We start from the raw sequence: 20,440 nt of genomic DNA, 5'->3' as shown, positions 1-20,440 counted from the left end.
AGCTGATGTGGACTGCCACTCATTCAGCTAGGGCCGTGTCTGTGTGTGTGTGTGTGTGTGTGTGTGTGCTGCTACAGGGGCTGCGTGCTCCTGTTTATCAAAGTGCCATCTGCACTCAAGACACAACAACACAACAGCACCGCACCGGGGTTTTAAGAGGCAGGATGTTGGTGTGGTGGTGGAGGGGGGTTAATTCAGTGGCACTTAATTGGAAAAAAAGGGGGAAATCTTATATTTTGAAGAGCATATGCAACATCTGTATACTCATTTTATACTAAAACTGAGGCAGTATACTTGAAAGTGTACTTTTGTAACCTTAAAATGACCTATAAAGTATACTTTTATAATCTTAAAATGTTCCAATTTAGTCCGAAGAAGTATTAAAGGGACAACGAGGAGTTTCTCCATCGGCAGAACAAAAAATTCTGCGACAATAAAAAAGTCTCATATTAATGTGGATGAATCTCCGCTACCCACACTTGTTAATGGGCCCATTTTTGATAAATATATCGTTTTGTCTCTATCGTTATTTTGTTATTATTAGTGGTGGTGGAAACGCTGGTTGAGCTGACCAGCGTTTCTTTACTTTCGGTTTCGTGGCGAGTCATGAGAATAACGCCGCCGAATCGCCGTTTATGGTCGGAACTACGACGGTATGTGATCGTCTTCCAACCTCTGACTTTAATTCTTGATGAATGAAAAGTATACTACTTTTTGCTAAGGGACATGAGTGCGTTTCATGTCTCCTCCTCTGTGTCTCTAACCCTCCTCTCCTCCATGTGCATTTGTTTCCAACAACGAAGCCGGTGAGAAATCAATCCATGGAGCGGTGGATAAGGTTATTTATCATCTACCATGTTACCAGGTGTATATCTGTATAGTCTTATCTGTCATCAACAAGAGATTACGGGTTACGGGTTAGCGCGTTACGTTTGTGTGGCAGTGTCGCCATGGAGACAAGAGCTGGGACACCGGGTCGGAGGCTCTGATGATCTTACAAGGTTGGTTTTCAGCCAAGAGACGCTCCATTCTCCCTGGAACTAGTTACTAGTCAGTGATTTAACCAGAACTAGGACTCTGGAGCTGGAGACAAGGGACACATGGAGCTGAGTTAAGGTGGAAATCCTACAGAGTTCCTCTTTAAACTGTGTTATTTCAACATAATGAACATTTCAGTTGTTTGTTTGTTGATTGTGATTCTGTTTCATTATTTTAGAGGTGAGTTTCTAGTATTTATCGCTCCAGACTTTAAAGGGATAGTTCAACATTTTGGCAAATTCGCCCATTGCCATAATCCCTATATTCATAGCAGTAGGTTCGTTACCTTTGATTGTTGGTGCAAGCTATTTTTAGAACAGCGGAGCAGAGCCGTGAGCTGCTCAGAGCTACGCTATGGAGGATTTCTTGGTTTCCCTCATCAAACTCATCAAATAAACAATCCAACAACTCCACAACGCTCTGGTGGACAAGTTGTGACCTGCACATTCACCACGCTATGAGATAATAACACAACGTTAAGCTAGGTGGAAGGCAGAGAGCCTCCATTCTCCCTGGAACTAGTTACAAGTCATTGATTTAACCAGAACTAGGACTCTGGAGCTGGTTAGTTCAGGTATAAAACCCTGCATGCATAGTTTCCTCTTTAAGCCTTGACCTCCTCCTCTTCCTCCTCCTCCACACTCATCTCAGCCCATTGTGCTTTGTGTGTGTGTGTTTACAGATGTAGAAACAAACTGGCCGGAGCCACGCTGATATTGTTGAGGGGGTGACATTATCTTTTCAGCGTTTTTCCGAGTTACTTATCTAATCTGGCTGCTGCTGCTGCTGCTGTGCATGTGGGAAGAAGCTTGGAGGAGGAGGAGGAGGAGGAGGAGGAGGAAGTGGCTGTGGGGACGGGACAGGGGCCGGGGATGCTGCATCTTTAATTACCATTGATATCGCAATGGAGAAGGAGAAGGAGGAGAGGGAGAGGGAGAGGGAGCGTAGCCGGCGGGGGTGGGGTGGTGGTGGGGGGGTAAAGTGGGTGAGGGGGAGTTGAGAGAGGGAGAAGACCCGTGTTCACTTTTTAATTAAGGCTCCGTAGTGTAACTCGTCAATGTACATTATTGGAAGAATGAACGTCAATGCCATTGCTTTTTCTCCCCCTCCTTTATCTCTGTCAATGATTCAAAGACATGATTTATGGTTCGTCTCCGTCTTTCAGGATCATCCATCAAGCGCCGGCTCTGCCGCAGCGCCACCCGTTGTAAATCATTCTGAAAGCCTGTCACTCATTTCCATTAACCGTTCCTCTGTCGCTCTGGTCTCCACCTCCCTCAACCTCCTTTTTTTTCTTTTTTTTTTTTGCTTGCAGCCGCCCCACCACCACCACCATCCCTCCTCCTGCTTCCTCCCACCTCTCTCTCCTCTCCTCCTCCTCCTCCTCCCCTCGGTGCACAACCTACAGCCACGCAGGGTATCAGTTCCGTTCTGCTGCTTCTCCGTCCGCCTACCTTCTTTTCAATAAATTAACCACTTTCTCCCGTGCGATGAATAAAGCGGCTGCTCGTCTTGCAGTCGGCACCTCCTCCTCCTCCTCCTCCATTACGGCTCCAACACCTTAGAAATGTCACGCCAGCTGACTCGTCGTCGTGGGGCTAAATGAGGAGATACTATAGCACAAAGAAAATATTTTTATTTTGCACTTTTTTCCCAGTGGTAATATTTGAACACTGCTGATTTGTTTGGCGTGTGGTGATTAACGAACACACACACTCACACACACACACTGCAGGCCACTGCATCTGTTTTTATGATGCTTCTTTTATTGGAGGTGACTTGAGGATAATTTGGCAAAAAAAAAAGAAAAAGTGTACCTGGAGTAGACTCTTTATTTTAATATGCATTCACTCTGAGAAGGAGTGTATTCAACAGTTGATGGAAACAATATTATGTGTGTAATTATCCCATGTAGTAAAAAAAAAAAAGAAAAAAAGTAGCACTAAATGGGCAGAGCCGCCATTAAAATACTGTTGGTTTCCTGTAAATCCTACCAAGTGGTTTAATTCAGACACTCCAACAATGACTGTAGTCTTTAACCAGTTTTTTTTTTTTATTGAAACAGGTCTTATGAACAGAAATAATTGGCTCAATGGAGCGACTGTCAATCTCCTACAATGGTTGATGTGGCGGCTCCGCGGAGCCCAATTCACTGGCGTCTTTTTTCATTCTAATCAACATCCAGATATCAACACAGCGAGAAATACCCACAAACAGCAGAAAGCACCCGTTTCAAAGAGGGGGAAACTTTCAACTATTGGGTGCCAACACATTTCACTATTTGGGCAGCCATTGTTCTCAGAATGGGCTGTCAAAGTGACAATGCGCAGCAGCAGCAGCAGCAGCACCAGGCAGAATCCAGAAGTTTGCACTTTTCAGAAAACAGCGGGCCCTAATCATTTTGTGGAGGACACTTGACAACAAATTTGCCATTAAAATGAATCTGAATAGGAGGGAGCGGCTGTTTTTTTTTTTTTATTTGAAGCGTCTCTGCCTTGCTCGTATACTGTTGCTCGTCTTGTCCCACAGAGCTTCCAGGTTTTGGCGGCGCTTGCTTCGCTCCCTTTATGCTTTATGCCATGAAGCCGCCTTTGGTCCCCCGCTAGAAACTTGACAGTAGCACGCTTCAGCTGCAAATTCACTCTGTAGCCTCATTGTATTTAATGAAGGGAAAAAGTGGCAATCTACTATTAATGAACTTGGAATGTAAAAAAAAAAATGCCTCCCTTTGCTGAAAACTGCATAAAACTGCTTGTACAAGGAAAGCTGTGGCTGGAACCGGCCCAGAATCTAATGAAAGATCCATATACAGGGACAGACAGAGCGAGTTAGTGAAATGCAGATTGTTTTTAATAGAAGACACACAGAGTCTCTTCTTCCAGCTGCACTATCAGATTCATCAGCCGGCCTGACCTTGATGGAGGAGGGCTGCTGTTGTTTGGGAACGACCAGTGTTTAGGGTTCATGCAAAGTTTATGATGCAGGGGAGGAGGGGGGGGGGGGGGGGGTTGGGGAGGGGACTGTATGTAGTGTACACACAACACAACACAACCACGGATCTCCAGGGGAGCAGTGAATGCAACACAGTGTATGGAGGAAAAAGAGTGACATAAATATATATACTGTATAACATTATACAGGCCCTCCAGAAAAAAAACACGATTATGCGATCTCAGAGTCAGCCAAAGTTTGCATATTATGCAAGGTGGCTCACTTTCGCTGCAAAAATCGCAGATTTCTGCGGAAAATGTGCGAGATTTGCGCGTTTTTTTTAGTGTGTTTTCATACAGGCAGTGTTAAAGGTGTTCAGAAACAGCCGTTTGTAAACGGAAAACGAATTTGATTGGTCGTTATCGAGCGGGCAGGATATTCAAAGTTTGGGGCGAGACTGAGCTCGGTGTGTGTATGTGTACGTGTGTAACGTAGCTAATTGTTAGCTAGTAGGCTTGCTACATTATAGCTGGCTAACTTAGCTAGCGAGGCTAAGTGATGAGCGCAGGGATCTGGAGGAGGAGAGTGGAGTCGGGACGGAGGAGAGTTTGTGTCGGTGGTGGTGGATGAGTCTCCTCGTTTTTCTCAGACGTTTGATTGACGGATGACAGATCCAATATCTTTGGCTGATGGAATATTTTGTAAGTTGAAGTCAGTTTATATGAAGTTTTGAAATGAAACAAGAGAAGTTAAATATTCGCAGCACTTTCTGTGATGTGCTATGTTGTGTATTATAAGAAAAATTTTCTACATTAAGGTAGTTGGAGGATTGACTTTCCCGCAATTTCAGCAAATTCACGCACTTTCGTCGTATAGCCTAATATTGCATAAATACTCTGCATATTCCATTGCATTTTTTAAAGAAAACCCGCCACATAATCAAGCGTTTTTGCAACAATCATAAGAAAAACTAATTTGTCTTTTGTCTTTGATTAGATAAATTTGTTAATTCATTCATAGTTTTCAGTTTATCTATCTGGGTGTTTTCATATCTGTAAAGAGGGTCTGCAAAACAAGCTTTGGCTTCGGCCTCTGTGTTGTTTTAACTGTGTGTTTATTCATGTCCTGTAAACCCAGACTGAAATAGAAACCAACCTGACCTAATCTAACTGGTTATATCCCGAAATCACAAGGAAAATAAAAGACCAATTTAATATTAAAGCCAATTAAATCCTGGATATTGCTCCTCAGATGCAGAATAAAGCAGAATCATGTGCTTTATTAACAAAACATCAAACAAAGCCTGAACTGGAACTGAAAAGCTTCTTTATTCAGTCGGGCATGAAAAAAAAACACAACAAACGGCGGCGTGCGTTACGTAGGTACAGTATACGTCAGCGTGGCGGCCATCATAGTCTACCGTTCCTTCCTTCCCACTCAGTTATCTCATAAAACCGTAGAGAACAATATGGCCTTGTGTCCGCTTTTCCTCCCCGCCGCCACGCAAACATTCCTGACTGACATTCAATCAGGGAAATTTGAACCGAAGCAAGATGGTCTTTTATTAGTACCGCCCTGTTTGCTCGACTGGTCAGCTCCAATATGCGGAGTGGCGGTTTGAGTGGCGTTCTGTGAGATGATGGGTTCCCTCTCTGATAAGGGTGAATGAGGGGTAAACTGCTATTCTGCAGAAAGGAACCATCAGACCTCATCATGTCGCTCCTGGAGAGAGCCGTGTCACGGGCTCTTCAGAAACCAAGTGACAGAGCGGCACGAGGCTTCTGCTGCTTCTGCTGCTGCTAAACCCCCCCTCCCCCTCCCCCTCCACGCCACGCCACGCCACACCGCCGCAGCCACCCGGCTTCTGCTCCATCAACTGGAACTTTGTATCAGTCGGGGCAGAAAAGATCATCTATAATCTGACAAACATACACTGAGGCTTTTAAGCCTCTTCAGTTGTAACGTTATCCTACATACACGCCGCTCGCTCGCACCAAATTGTTTATATTTACCTTTGCTTGTTAGCAGAAGAGGACGAATAGAAGGCAGCGCGCTGTTTACACAAAACATTTACACATTTACAGTTTTAACTTGGCAGCCGCTAATTTACAGAGGTTGATTCACCTGAATTATAAAAACTAGTACATGTTTTCTGACTCACCTCAGGTGGCACGGAGCCGAGAAAACGGGCAGACAAACGGACAAACGGACAAACGGACGGCTTCTGGTTCCTCTGTTCAGATTTAGCAGAATTCAGATGATTTAGAAACACGACATTGAAAAATACTGCAAGTAAAAAAGATTCCCATGTGGAGGGAAGAAGTACAGAAAATGTGTTAAAGTGTTAAAGTGTCACAGTGTTTTAGTATAACTCATTATTATTGATGTAAGAGCATGTAAAAAGCTGCTGTAATGTGGAACCTGACTTTGTTTTAACAGGTTTATATTCAGCAGTGCATCATATTTTATTTTTTACAAACTGGTTTTTATATTTCAATGTGGAAGGTACAATAATTCCCCTCCTGGAAAAAGTTGCACTGTCAAAATAGAAAGCAGTAAAGTAGAAGTACTTCAGTATCTGAGTACATGGGCTGATAGTTACTTAAAATGTCAGAGACTCAAAACGTGGACAAGTGAAACCAGGATGAACTCTTTGAGTGTTTATGATTATATATACATATGAGAGACGATACTGCAAAAACTCAAATATCTTATCAAGAATATTTGTCTTATTTCTTGTCAAAATGTAATTTCTAGAAACATCACATTAAAAGCAGCTTGTTTTTAGACACTTTTTACTTCTTTCAAGCATATTTTCACTTGAAATAAGTAGAAAAATCTGATAGTGGAGCAAGTTTTTCTTCCTTATTACAAGCACAAAAAACTTGCTTTCACTGGCAGATTTTTCTACTTATTTCAAGTGAAAATTTGTTTGAAACAAGTGAAAATGATCTAAAAACAAGTTAATTATTAGGCGATGAGTCTTATTTTAAGTGGAAAGAGATTAGTTTTGACTAGAAATTAGACATTTTGACAAGAAAAGGGACAAATATTCTTGGAAAGATTTTGAGTTTTTGCAGTGGAGACCCTTTGGTGAGATGCAACACCAGGAAACAGGAAACTGTACAGTATGTGAAGTTGCGGTGGCGTTTGCGGTGTTGTCGTTGTCGTCGTTGGCTGTTGCACGTTTTAAAGTGATGACTTAGGTGCTGGAGTGCAGATTGCAATGTTCTCCCGCCACCGCTCACTTCCAATTAGGCAGCGGGCCGACTGATGCGTCTCGGAGCAGAAGCTTCTCGTAGGCATCAAAAAGGCAGCAGCTCTGCTCTGTGACATCATGGAGGAGGAGGAGGAGGAGGAGGAAGGAGCCGGTCCGATGTGTCTCATCATGATTAGTCTCCAACATGCAACATGCAACCACACCAAAAACCCCCACATTTGTGTCATTAACGAAACGAAAATGCTGCAAAACTGAGCAGCTCTGAGCGTCACGTTGTCTTTATTTTATTCTATTTGTGTGTGTTAATGTGTTAGTGTGTGTGTGTTGCAGAGTTTCTCTGTATTTTTAGTTAACAGAATGTTGGTTGTGAAAACATTTTTGATTAATTGCCATAATTATTGTGATCATTTTTGCCCAAATGAACAGCCAGATGGCAGGATATGGTGTCATATTTGCGATCCTATCATATTAATCTGGCTCTGGGTCCATCTGAGCACATTGTGCCATTTGCTGTGTTCACAATCTGTCCTCAACTCGTCCATGTCTCCTCCTTTTTCCTTTTTTCCTGTCTTTTTTTCTTTTTTTCAGGGGGAGCTGCAAGTTTTTATTTGATTATATTAGACCATTAAATATTAAAGTTGAGTGTGTATTAAAGCAAGGCATTTATCTGCATGAATAGCTCGTGTTTAGTGAAGTAAGTAATGCGCTTTAAGTAACATCTCCATCATGCATACAAAAATTAACATGAGTGTTTCCGTCTCGTGGTTTTTTTTTGTCGTCGCAGCCTCAGAAAGATCCGACAAAACCACTTTGTGGAAGTTCACGGCCGCTTTTAACCCACTTCTCCTCGTCTGATCCTCGCCGTCGTCTTCACTCTTGACCAGAGCGTCAATATGTGAAACACACAACTCCAACCACAGAGACTCGTCTCTCTCTGCGTGGGCTTTTATTGATGTCTTTCTTTTCAGGGACGTATAATTTAACACCAAAAGCGTCGAAATGAAATAATGGGTCAGATGGGAACATAATGACACATTCCTATTTAAAAAGCGAAGTCAAAAACTATTTCATTCTGTGATATCAATTAACCTCCAGACAACTTTTTTTTTTTTCACTCAAAGCGAGCAGACTGGAGTGTGATTGTTCTCTCTTTACTCTGCAGTGTCCTTGGGCTCGGGGAGACTGTTTCCTGACAGGGAACAATGAAGAGAGAGGTGTTTACAGATCTTTTACAGATGGCTCCGGGGCTCAGAATTAGCTCTTCGCCATTTTTCTCATGTGATTTTTTTTTTTTTTTTTTTTCCGGTTTCAGAATTAACTTCAGACGTGTCATCAGGACTATCATCAGGATGTCTGACAACGTGTCTGTTTGATCTTGACGTGCGCCGCTCAGCGACTCCGTCAGATATCACTGTCAGATATTAAACCTCGTGGCATGTGTGTGTCTCGTTCTAATGATAGCTCACATCATCGTTGTGGTGACTTTTATATAAAAAAAAAAAAGAAGAATATAAAGAAAACACACACAGCTCCATCCTGTTTCACTCACTTCATAAAGAGCTTCATAACTTTTTGTACGCCGAGTACTTTTTTGTGACTGACATTTCACACCTATTTATAACAACATGAGTACAGTCTAAGTTTAAGTGTTGTTAAATGTACAGTACAGAGACAATTAAAGGGATAGTTCAACATTTTGCCATGATCCCTATAGTCATAGCAGTAGGTTCGTTACCTTTAATTGTCGGTGCAAGCTATTTTTAGAACGGCGGAGCAGAGCCGTGAGCTGCTCAGAGCTACGCTACGGAGGCTCGTGAGATTTCTTGGTTTCCCTCATCAAACTCATCAAATACACAATCCAACAACTCTAAAACGCTCTGGTGGACAAATTGTGACCTTTGTCGTGACCTCACATTTGTTTTAGAGGTAAATTCAGAGTCTGCTTGATGAAAAACTGTCCCTGAAGGCAACGCGCATCAGCGGTTTTGCATGAATTTCCCTCTAAAACAACTCTGTCTGGTAACGTTGTGTTATTATCTCATAGCGTGGTGAATGTGCAGGTCACAACTTGTCCACCAGAGCGTTGTGGAGTTGTTGGATTGTGTATTTTATGAGTTGTTGAGGGAAACCAAGAAATCCCATGAGCCTCCGTAGCGTAGCTCTGAGCAGCTCACGGCTCTGCACCGCCGTTCTAAAAAATAGCTTGCACCAACAATTAAAGGTAACGAACCTACACTATAGGGATTATGACAATGGGCCAATTTGCCAAAATGTTGAACTATCCCTTTAAGTTGGCACTTTGCTGAACAAGGATGAAGCTGCAGAGCTGATCCTGACCTGTGCTGCTGTTGTTGTTGTTAGCGTGTTAGCTCTGTCTCTCCAGCAGCAGCAGCAGGCCTCCTCCTCCTTCTCTCTCTTCCTTTTTCTTTTTTTTTGCCTTGCCTGTCTTCTCTTTTTTTTTCTCTTCTCCTCTCTCTCTCTCTCTCTCTCTCTCTCTCTCTCTCTCTCTACCCCTCTCTCTTCTTTACACGGCATAAATCCGGGAGATGAAAATGTCATGGAGCAGGTTCATTTTGCAAAGAGGTTTTGATTGCCATGCGCGTGTAATTGATTGTTCCAAGGACAGGGGGAAATCTAGAAATGTCATAACAGTCCTGCTTAGGTTGGTCCCACCGCTAGGCAATCAATGAGAAGTAAAAAGAGATATTGATTTGTGAGCAGCAAAAAACTGTAGCTTGAGACAACCAGAGAGAGCAGCACTGTGGGGGGAAAGTGGCACAGACATGCAGACCTGTCACTGGCACCTATGAATTACCCAATCTTCTCTGAAGATAGTGTTACCGTGGCGGCGGCTGCGGCGGATATACACTCACTACACACAGCGAGTATTGCAGCTGTCCATTAGCTAAGCTCCTCAGGCTGCTGCTAACTCTCTGTGGCTTGTCAGATTAATGAAGGAAATGTTGTTGACCTTCCCAGGGATAAATGTTGATGTTCTCACCATTACAAAAAAAGTTTCTGATGCTGGAAACACAAACAGCTGCCACGGATTTGATTGACACATGGTGAATCATAATCGACTCACACTGCAACAACAAGAATATTTGTCTAATTTCTAGTCGAAATGTCATTTCTAGTCAAAACAAATCTCATTATACTTACAATCAGACTCATCACATAAAAAGTAGCTTGTTTTTAGACACTTTTTTACTTTTTTCAAGCATATTTTCACTTGAAATAAGCAGAAAAATTTGATAGTGGAGCAAGTTTTTCTTTTTTTATTATACAAGCTCAAAAACCTTGCTTACACTGGCAGATTTTTCTACTTATTTCAATTGAAAATTAGTTTTAAACAAGTGAAAACTATCTAAAAATAAGTAGATTTTTAGATAATGAGTCTTATTCTAAGTGGAAAGAGATTAGTTTTGACTAGAAATGAGACATTTTGACAAGAAATGAGACAAATATAGTTTTTGCAGTGCACAGGAGGAAGAGGAGGAGGAGGAGGAGGAGGAGGAGGGATTGTGATTGTGTGTTTCTGTGAAGAAAAAAAAAGTTGTGGAGCTGTAAATATACTGCACTGTAAGCTGTTAGCACCGGCGTTCTGCAAACTAATCCCACATGCAGTTAATGTAATGTACAGTTTCCCATGCAGTGAGCTGGTTTCTCCTCCAGTAGATGTAGATGTAGAGGAGGAGAAGGAGAAGGAGAAGAAACGAGGCTTTTGGCTCAGAAAGCGGCTGCTGCTGCTTCTGTAAATCCAGGCCTCGCTATGCCAAGAGTCTGTTCGAACGGATAAAGGTTATAAACACTTCAACCAGCCTGATTTATGATGGACACCTCAGGTTTTTTGACCTTTGCATATCTCTGTCTGAAGATATAAATTTGTAGTGACACAGATTGGAAGCTTTACAGCAGTTTATGACATGCTAAATCTCAAGGCGAGGCGTGCCAGCCCTCTTGTTTTGTACGGCTAGTTAGGCTGCTGCGTGGACTCTGACACAACATTTTCTCAAAGCAGGCATTTCCTTTCTCTTAAAAAAAAAAAAAAACACCACTGCTGCTGCTACAAGCTCTCTCACACACTTTTATCCTGATTGGTTGCTGCCATTGTCCTTGAATCTGATCTCAGCCCGGCTCGGCTTGGATTGGCCCGGGCCGGACACAAACGGCGTGAGATGCAGAGTGAGACATGGCGGCGGCGGCGGGTATCTTGGAGTGATTCTTGCCAGAAGGTTAATTGGTGCCTCTGGACGTCTGCGTCTTAGGGGCATCTTGATAGAAAGCCATAGAGCAGCAGGAAGGGCAGCTGTTAATCTCTGTCAAATACCCAGATAAGGCACAAAAAACATTCACATTAAGGCCAGACACTACAGGAAAAAAAACACTGTTTTTTCATGCACTGATCAATTTTGAGATTTTGGGCTATTTTGTATTATTTCAGAAAAGTCGAAAAAATGGTATAAAATCCACATTTAGGTTTTTATTTTACTTCATTTTGTCTCTTTCGTCAGTAGATTTTTCCTAAATTTGCCAAAAGTTATCAGCTACTGTGACATACTGTGCTGTGCCTGTTGTCAGGTATCATTGTAAAGCTCTCTCTAAATCATGTAGGCTCCAAAAACTTGTCATCTCCTCTCCGTATCCGCAAACAATCATAAAAGTACGATTTACATTAACAATCTATGGAATTTTACAGTCCAAGTCTTTAAAGGACGTTTTCTCAGAAAGAGTTTTACAGAGGGGATTGTTGATAAATCATTCACAGCCTGATTTATACAACATTTTATTACTAAAAACATGGCAAAATTTGATTTCTTTTAGGGCTGGTGACAGTATTTTCTCATTTACAGAGTGATAAAAAGAGATATCCAAAATCCTCTCTGTAAAAACTTCTGACTCTAATATGTCAACAAAATAAAACAAGAATTTTGAAAGAGGCTTTATCCATTGTTCAGATTTCGGTTCTGGAAATGTATGCAGATTAGTGCATATTTCATTAGATATTGCCTCCTTTTCATATTTAAACATAAAATTGGACAAAACTTTTAATGTGAGTGATAAACTTGGGAAGTTTCATGGTGATATCTGTTAGTTAAAATGTTTACCCTATTCACCTGTAGTGTCTCCCCGACAAACGTGGAACGCTCATTTCCAGGAAAACTTTGGGGAAAAAAACACATTTGTTTCACTGCAGCGGCCAGGTCGTTAGTTTATTTGGTTGTATTTTAAAGCTACATAAAATATGCAGGAAATGGCCATTACATTTTTTCAGTTTAACCACCAGTGAAGTGGAAAAATGCTCATCTCCCCACTTTGGGTGCAGGTTCTCTCTCTCCAGTCCTTCAGTCAGCAGTGATGACTTTGAAGAGAGAGCGAGGACATCAACTGGGAGCTTGTCACAGCCACTGGTGTTCTCCTCCTCCTCCTCCTCCTCCTTCACTGTGAATACTATATATAAAGACTATAAATAAAACATACCTCTGTGCTCTTGACAACTCTCTCCCTTAGCATCAAGGGTGTTTTGGAAGGCCATCACTGATCTCACTTGGCCAATCAAAACATCTCTCTTGCGGTGGATCAAGGTCACAGCACACTGGGGGCTCTTAGGTGTGTGTGTGTGTGTGTGTGTGTTTGAATGTGTGTGTGTGTGTGTGTGCAGGACTCTTGTTCACGAAAGGCTCCCCATTCTCCATGTTTGTTTTGAAAGTCCGAATCCCATCTCCATCTCCGTCCATTAGCTGGCAAAGCAGTTCACCTCCAGGGTTTCTCTGGAGGCACTTTTGAAATATTGATAAAAAAAAAAGAAAGTCATATTTTCAGAAAGCAGAAGAAGAGAAGAAGACTCTCGCTCCATGGGCTGCCCAGTGTGGGACTCCTCTGAGTGCTCGGTGCCCTCTATTCAGAAAAGAAATATTAACCACATGAAATGCATAAGTGCCTGGACAGGGCTGTTATGTCCTATTCATATTTAACTCAGAGCACATCTGCCACATCTCTCTTTCTCTCTCTCTGTCTCTCTTTTTCTCTCCCCCACCCTCCAAAAATGCACATTTCCCCCCACACACACGATGACTCTGCGAGGCGGAAAGTATCTCAGATATGTGACAACGCTGACAAACTGCATTTATTGCCGGATGTCTTGAAAAGATATGCAAACATTGGCTGTGATAGCGCCGTTAACGTCAGGTTTTTTTTTTTCCCGGTGGTTAGATTTAGATTTTAAAAAATAATAATCTGAAATAGTTATTGTCAGAAAAGGATGTTTTAAAGGGATAGTTCACCCAAAATTCAAATTTCACTCATTATCTACTCACCCTCATGTCGACTAAGGGCTGGGAGAAGTTTCAGAGTCCTCCGTGCCTTCTCTGAGTTACAGGGGGTCTCGGCGTAGCAGTGCATGTCCATATAATGGTTGTGAATGGATACCACTTTTCTTCGTCCAAAAAGACACACCAAAAAACATCCAAATACCTCCATGCTGCTCGTCTGTAATGTCCCTCTTGTATTGAAGCCCCGACATGAGAAATTGTTCCGAAAAAAATTAAATAAGTATATGTTTTAAGCTTGTTTGTAGCGGAAGCTCCCAGTGTCTCAGTTCACTGCTCTGCCTGTGTCAGTGCACTGACTGGTGGAACAGTTTCTCACGTCGGGGCTTCAATACAAGAGGGACATTACAGACGAGCACTATGGAGGTATTTGGATGTTTTTTGGTGTGTCTTTTTGGACGAAGAAAGTTGGTATCCATTTGCAACCGTTATATGGACAAATACTGCTGCACGGACCCCCCCGTAACTCAGAGAAGGCACAGAGGACTCTGAAAATTCTCACAGCTCTTAGTCGACATGAGGGTGAGTAGATAATGAGTGAAATTTGAATTTTGAGTGAACTATCCCTTTAATCTGGTGTAAGATGAGGCAAGGAAGGAAGGCAGGAAGGAAAGGCCTGCAGCCCCTCGGTGCTGAGTCAGAGTTTTCCCGCTAATTGGATAATGGGAAATGTGTCAATTAGAAAAACTGTTGTTTAATTATCTGTTAATTGAAGCAATAATGTTTGTGCTCTATGAGTTGGGAGACTGAACAGGTGAATAATGAAAGAAGTAATTGCTGTTTATGAGACTGTCAGACAAAATATAATGACGTGACAGATTGCCAGTAATCTTTTGAAATTTGGTATAATTGTCTAGTTTTTACGCTGATAATTGAATCAGCTTTTCCAGCAGCATGATCAGCATCTTCATCAGCATTCGCGTTTACAATATATTTTTATTTTTGCTTGTCAACACAATCAGTTTTTTCGATGTTGAAGCACTGAATATTGAAACCTCGTGATCGTCGTGTTTTCTGCATCTTTTTCTCCGTGGAGCTGTTTTTTAATTTATTGACAGAGCGAAGGGAGACATTAGGAGTTTCTGCAGTTTGTGTCAGTACAAGGCTGAGATGTTATCCAGAACAGAAGGTTGCTTGCATTTTCATTTCAGTTTTTTCTGTGACATCCATAATCACCACGGAATAGGTCATTTGCAATAACACTTAACGGGGCTCCCGAGAAGAATCAATTTCATTTTGTCACTCAGTGGCCGGTGATTGTTGTAAACATCTCAACTTGAGGCCAGAAAAACCTCGGACGCAGCACTAAGTCAATGTGCTGTCGTGAATCACACGGTGCAGCAGCAGCAGCAGCTCTGTTAGTAAAGACATAATGTCCAGATCCACTTCACAACCTCTCAGGCACAAAGCAGCTCTTTATACTTTATGTTGTGTGTGTGTGTTTCTGACTGTTGCAGCTTGTCTCATAAGTTAAAAAGTAATTTACCTTCCTTTATCGACCTTTTTCTTTTATGAGAAACAATCTTTATTTTCTTTTTGAGGATGCAAATAAAGTGCACTGCAAAAACTCAAACTCTTACCAAGAAAATTGGTCTTATTTCTAGTCGCAACAAACCTCATTATATTTAAAATAAGACTCATCACAGTAAAAGTAGCTTGTTTTTAGACACTTTTTTACTTCTTTCAAGCATATTTTCACTTGAAATAAGTAGAAAAATCTGATAGAGGAGCAAGTTTTTCTTTCTTATTACAAGCACAAAGACCATGCTTTTAGATTTTTTTTTACTTATTTCAAGTGAACATTTGCTTGAAACAAGTGAAACTATCTAAAAACAAGATTGATTTTAGGCTATGAGTCTTATTTCAAGTGGAAAGAGGTTAGTATTGAGTAGAAATTAGACATTTTGACAAGAAATAAAACAAATATTCTTGGAAATATTTTGAGTTTTTGCAGTGTGAATCTTGAATCTTGAATCCTGAATTTAACCGTTGCTTCTCTGTTTCTTTGTCTTCCAGTGTACATGCCCGACGAGGATGGCGTTCTGCAGGACTCTGTCGCCGAGGAGGACGGAGACAACGACGCTCAGACCGAGGAGGAGTGCTCGGAGAAGACCAGCCCCAAGGTGTCCGAGGACCGGGAGCTGGACAGCAAGAGCGTCAACACTTATAGCAACCAGAACTCTCCCATCAGTGTCCTTTCCAATCAAGAGGCCGAGCTGGAGTCACGCCTTAGCGACAGCAGCGACCGACTCTCCGACTTCAAAACCTCCTCGCCGCCCGAGAGCCAGAGGGACGACGAGAGCTCCAAAGGCTCCAAACTCAAGGACGAGACGGGCGCCGGCAGCTTGGAGAAAATGAGGGCCGCCTATGCAAACTTCCTGTCCGATTCCTACTGGACGGGGATCGGGATGGACTTGAAAATGGCCACCAAAAACACCAGCAAAGCCAACTGCGACAGCACCAACGGCGGCGGCGGCGGCGGCGCCAAGAGCGAGTTCGACTGGCACCAGGACGCCCTGTCCAAGACGCTGCAGCAGACGCTGTCCCCGAAGCCCGTGTCCAAACCCAACCTCTTCAGCTCCGTGCACCTGTACCGGCAGAGCACCAAGCCGTGCGGCTCGGTGTTCACGGGCGCCAGCCGCTTTCGCTGTAAGGACTGTAGCGCGGCGTACGACACGCTGGTGGAGCTGACGGTCCACATGAACAAGAGCGGACACTACCAGGACAACAACCACGGCAAGCAGAGCAACTCGTCCGCCTCGTCCTCCAAGTCCAGGAAACGGAACTTGCAGGACATGGAGGGGAAGGAGGACGCGCAGAAGGTTTTGAAGTGCATGTTCTGCGGCCACTCGTTCGACTCGCTGCAGGATCTGAGCGTCCACATGATCAAAACTAAACATTACCAGAAAGTGCCTTTAAAAGAGCCGATCCCAGTTCTCACCCCCAAACTGTTGCCACCAGCAAAGAAACGGGCCTTCGACGCGGTGCGGCCTTGTTCCCCGGACTCTACGACCGGCTTCACCGAGGCGCAACGGGCCGCCGCCGCCGCCGCCGTCTCTAACGCCGCCAACAACAACAACAACAACAGCCGCTACGGCTACCAGAACGGGGCGAGCTACACGTGGCAGTTTGAGACGTGCAAGTCTCAGATCCTCAAGTGCATGGAGTGCGGGAGCTCCCACGACACGCTGCAGCAGCTCACCACGCACATGATGGTGACCGGACATTTCATCAAGGTCACGAACTCGGCGTCTAAAAAGGGCAAACAGTTGGCGCTCGACCCGCTGGCGGTGGAGAAGATCCAGGGTTTGGCCGAACCCGCCGCCGCCGCCAGCGACACCGAGGGGGAGAAGGCGAGTCCGAAACAAGGCTCGCCCGGGAGGGGTCACGACGGCCAGGGGGAAGGCACGTCGGACAAGATGGAAGACGGCGACGCTAAAGACGATAAGCTGGAGAGCGAGGATCAGAAGCCGGCGGGAAACGGGCCGTTTAAGTACCCGTATCTCCGCGAGGAGGATCTGGAGCAAGACTCGGGCGGAGGAGGAGACATCCTGAAGTCTCTAGCCAACACAGTGGCCTCGGCCATCAATAAAGCTCAGACGGGAACGCCGAGCTGGAGCGCCTACCCGAGCATCCACGCCGCCTATCAGCTCTCCGGCATCATCAAAAGCTCCCCGCTCTCCGCGTCGCCGCCTGCTCAGCTCAAGCAGACGTTTAACCACAAGCTGAGGCCGATCGCCCCGAAGGGGAAGCTGCTGTTCCACGGCGAGGCTCCCCAGGGACAGCAGCATCAAAACGTGGACATCAAAAAAGAAAAGGTCGGCATTAGCGATGGTAAAGAAAGCCAGAATATTAAGTTTGATCTGGTGGAGAATGATGACAGCGATTGTCAGGATGATTCCTCTTCCTCTTCAAAGCTTGATGCAGACTGTGTGAATGAAGGCAGCGAAGCGATCAAAGAGAAGTTGAGCCCAGATTTCTCTGACAGAGGCAAGACACCGAGCCCTTCTGTCAGCAATGGCCGCAGCACTACTTCAGAGCCTCTCAGTGACACCGCCACGGATATACTCGGCATAAACCCTCTTAGTGCACTGCAGTCAGTTCTGAACAATCATCTGGGCAAAGCAAATAAGCCCAATAACTCCAGAGTAGATAAACTATCTGCTCACGCCCAGTCCATTTTCGCTGACATTAATCGTAGCAGCGAGAAACCGGCTTTAATGCTCGGGAATCCGATAAGGAACAGGTCCGATAATAACAACTTCCTCTTCGTGAGCGACGACCAGCCGATAGACCTGACCAAATCCAAACACGGCAAGCAGAGCTCGGCGCTGCTGCAGCCGTCCGCGCCGATGCCGCAGAAGTACGCGCTGTCCGACATCGCCGACATGGTGAAGGTTCTTCCGAAAGCCACGACGCCGAAGCCCTCCTCCGTCCCGCCGCGGATCCCGACCATGAAACTGGAATCGGACGTCCGGCGCTTCGAGGACGTGTCGGCCGAGGTTTACTCCGTGCACAAGCGCAAAGGCCGACAGTCCAACTGGAACCCTCGCCACCTCCTCATCCTGCAGGCGCAGTTCGCCTCCAGCCTCTTCCAGACCTCGGAGGGGAAGTACCTGCTGTCGGACCTCGGCCCTCAGGAACGGATGCACATCTCCAAGTTCACCGGATTGTCCATGACCACCATCAGCCACTGGTTAGCGAACGTGAAATACCAGCTGCGCAAAACGGGAGGGACCAAATTCTTGAAGAACATGGACACGGGACACCCGGTCTTCTACTGCAACGACTGCGCTTCCCAGTTCCGGTCGCCCAACGGCTTCATTTCCCACCTCGAGACCCACCTGGGCTTCCAGATCAAAGACATGTGCAAAATGCCGGTGGAGCACCAGACGAAGGTGGAGGAGCCCGAACTGTCGAAGGTCCTCAGCGTCCGAGCCACGGAGGCGCTGGTCACGGACGAGGACGTGGACTCAAAGTTCAAATGTAAGCTCTGCTGTCGGACATTTGCGAGCAATCACGCGGTCAAACTCCATTTGAGTAAAACTCACAGCAAATCCCCCGACAACCATTCACAATACGTGGAAATGGACAAAGAGTAGTTGTTTCTTTCTTTTTCTTTCTTTTTTTTTTTTTTTTTAAATTTCATATTATTGTCACTTTTATCCTTTTTCTTCTTCCTCTTTTTTTTTTTTTAATTTCAATACACGGGTCAGATATTTCAAACCATTTTCCAATTTAGCATTGTGTAGTGTGCGTCATTATTAAGACATTTCATGGAGTACAGCAAAGACACACTGGTTAGAAATTGTATAAGGAAACACTAAGAGATACTTTTTTTTGCACCCTGCTCAAATGCATCACCAGTAATGAAATGTATTACTGCTTGAAGAAAAACATACTTGCTGATGTTTGCATGCAATAGCCCCGGCTATGACTACTATTTATTTGTATGATATGTCAAGTTTCAATTGTATTTCAAAGACAAAAATAATGAACTAATTGTACTTTACGACTTTCTGTGATACAAGTACACCTGCAGAAACGTGCAGCTGTTCCAACAGGTAGCCCGACACATGATAACACACACACAGACACACACATACACACACACAAAAACACATGCAGACCTGTACAGTGTATTGCTATGTAAAGATTGTTTTGTGTTGCAATGATAGAAGAGAAAAAAAAGCACTTTAATAAATGTTTAATCACCAGTTTAGACTCCAATTCTGTACATGACTCAAAAATGAATTAGACATTTGGAAAAACAAGGATATTTCACATGTAAATATAATTTTAGAAGAAAAAACCAACAAAAAACAAAAGTGTGTTTCATGCAACAAGGATGACAACAAGACAGATGATACCTGTGATACCTGCACCTTTTTTTACTTATTCAAATAAAGAGTTAACATTTGATAACAGCTTGTTTTCTTATTTTCTTTTTGAAAAACAAAATGTTTCTTTCATCATTTCTTTGTGACATTAAGTGTGATGAACAACGAGTTATGCAGATATTTCATTTTCCTTAAAGTTTTCCAGAAAGAAGAATTTGGTGCTAATTACAAGGAAACTATAAGAAACTGTTCAAATGGTGCATTTCCAATTAAAAAAAAAGAGAAAGAAATTACAATTAATTCCCAGTGAATCCTGGAGAGTTATTTTTAGTCGGCTGAACATGTGAAACCGTGACATGTTGCTGCAGGCGAACGTACGGTTCAGGGAAACGTGGAGAATGAAGTTTAATGTTTAAAAACCTTCTGTTTCCTGTAATCAGGACTGGATCACTTGTTTTTTTCATGCAACTGATCAATTTTGAGATTTTGGGCTATTTTTCTTCCTTAACATGTATTCTCTCAGAAAAGTCGAAAGAAATGGTAGAAAATCCACATTAAGGTTTTTATTTTACTTCATTTTGTCTCTTTCGTCAGTAGATTTCTCCTAAATTCACCAAAAGTTAACAGCTACTGCGACATACTGTGCTGCCTGTTATCTGACCCATGTCATGTCAGGTATCATTGTAAAGCTCTCTCTCTCCTCAACAATGATGTAGGCTCCAAAAACTGTCATTTCCTCCGTATCCACAACCAATCGTAAAAGTACGATTTACATTAACAATCTATGGAATTTTACAGTTCAAGTATTTAAAGGCAGTTTTCTCAAAGTGAGTTTTTCCTCAGACTCTGAGCTAGAAATCTCCACTTCAGCAGCACTTACAGACACCAAACCTTCCACTTTGATCCCTTTCTATATTCTGAAGGTTTTTACAGAGGGGATTGTTGATATATCATTCACAGCCTGATTTATACAACATTTTATTCCTAAAAACATGGAGAAATTGGATTTTTTTAGGGCTGGTGACAGTATTTTCTCATTTACAGAGTGATAAAAAGAGATATCCAAAATCCCCTCTGTAAAA

General features: G+C 43.4%; 1 protein-coding gene across 1 annotated transcript in view; it reads left to right on the top strand.

Annotated features, from left to right (window-relative positions):
- Positions 1–19,235, top strand: part of tshz2 (teashirt zinc finger homeobox 2) — a 63,391-nt gene extending 44,156 nt beyond the window's left edge. Inside the window, exon 2 of the mRNA XM_085782928.1 lies at positions 15,535–19,235. Coding sequence (XP_085639054.1) covers positions 15,535–18,620 — 3,086 coding nt within the window. The 3' untranslated portion in view covers positions 18,621–19,235. The remainder of the gene's footprint in view (positions 1–15,534) is intronic.
- Positions 19,236–20,440: the final 1,205 nt, after the last annotated feature.

The sequence above is a fragment of the Trachurus japonicus genome, chromosome 7, assembly GCF_045865225.1.
Source record: "Trachurus japonicus isolate A0001 chromosome 7, Traja_1.0".
NCBI lineage: Eukaryota > Metazoa > Chordata > Actinopteri > Carangiformes > Carangidae > Trachurus > Trachurus japonicus.
The sequence above is the reverse complement of the archived record's forward strand: the minus strand, read 5'-3'. Positions and strand labels throughout refer to the sequence as shown.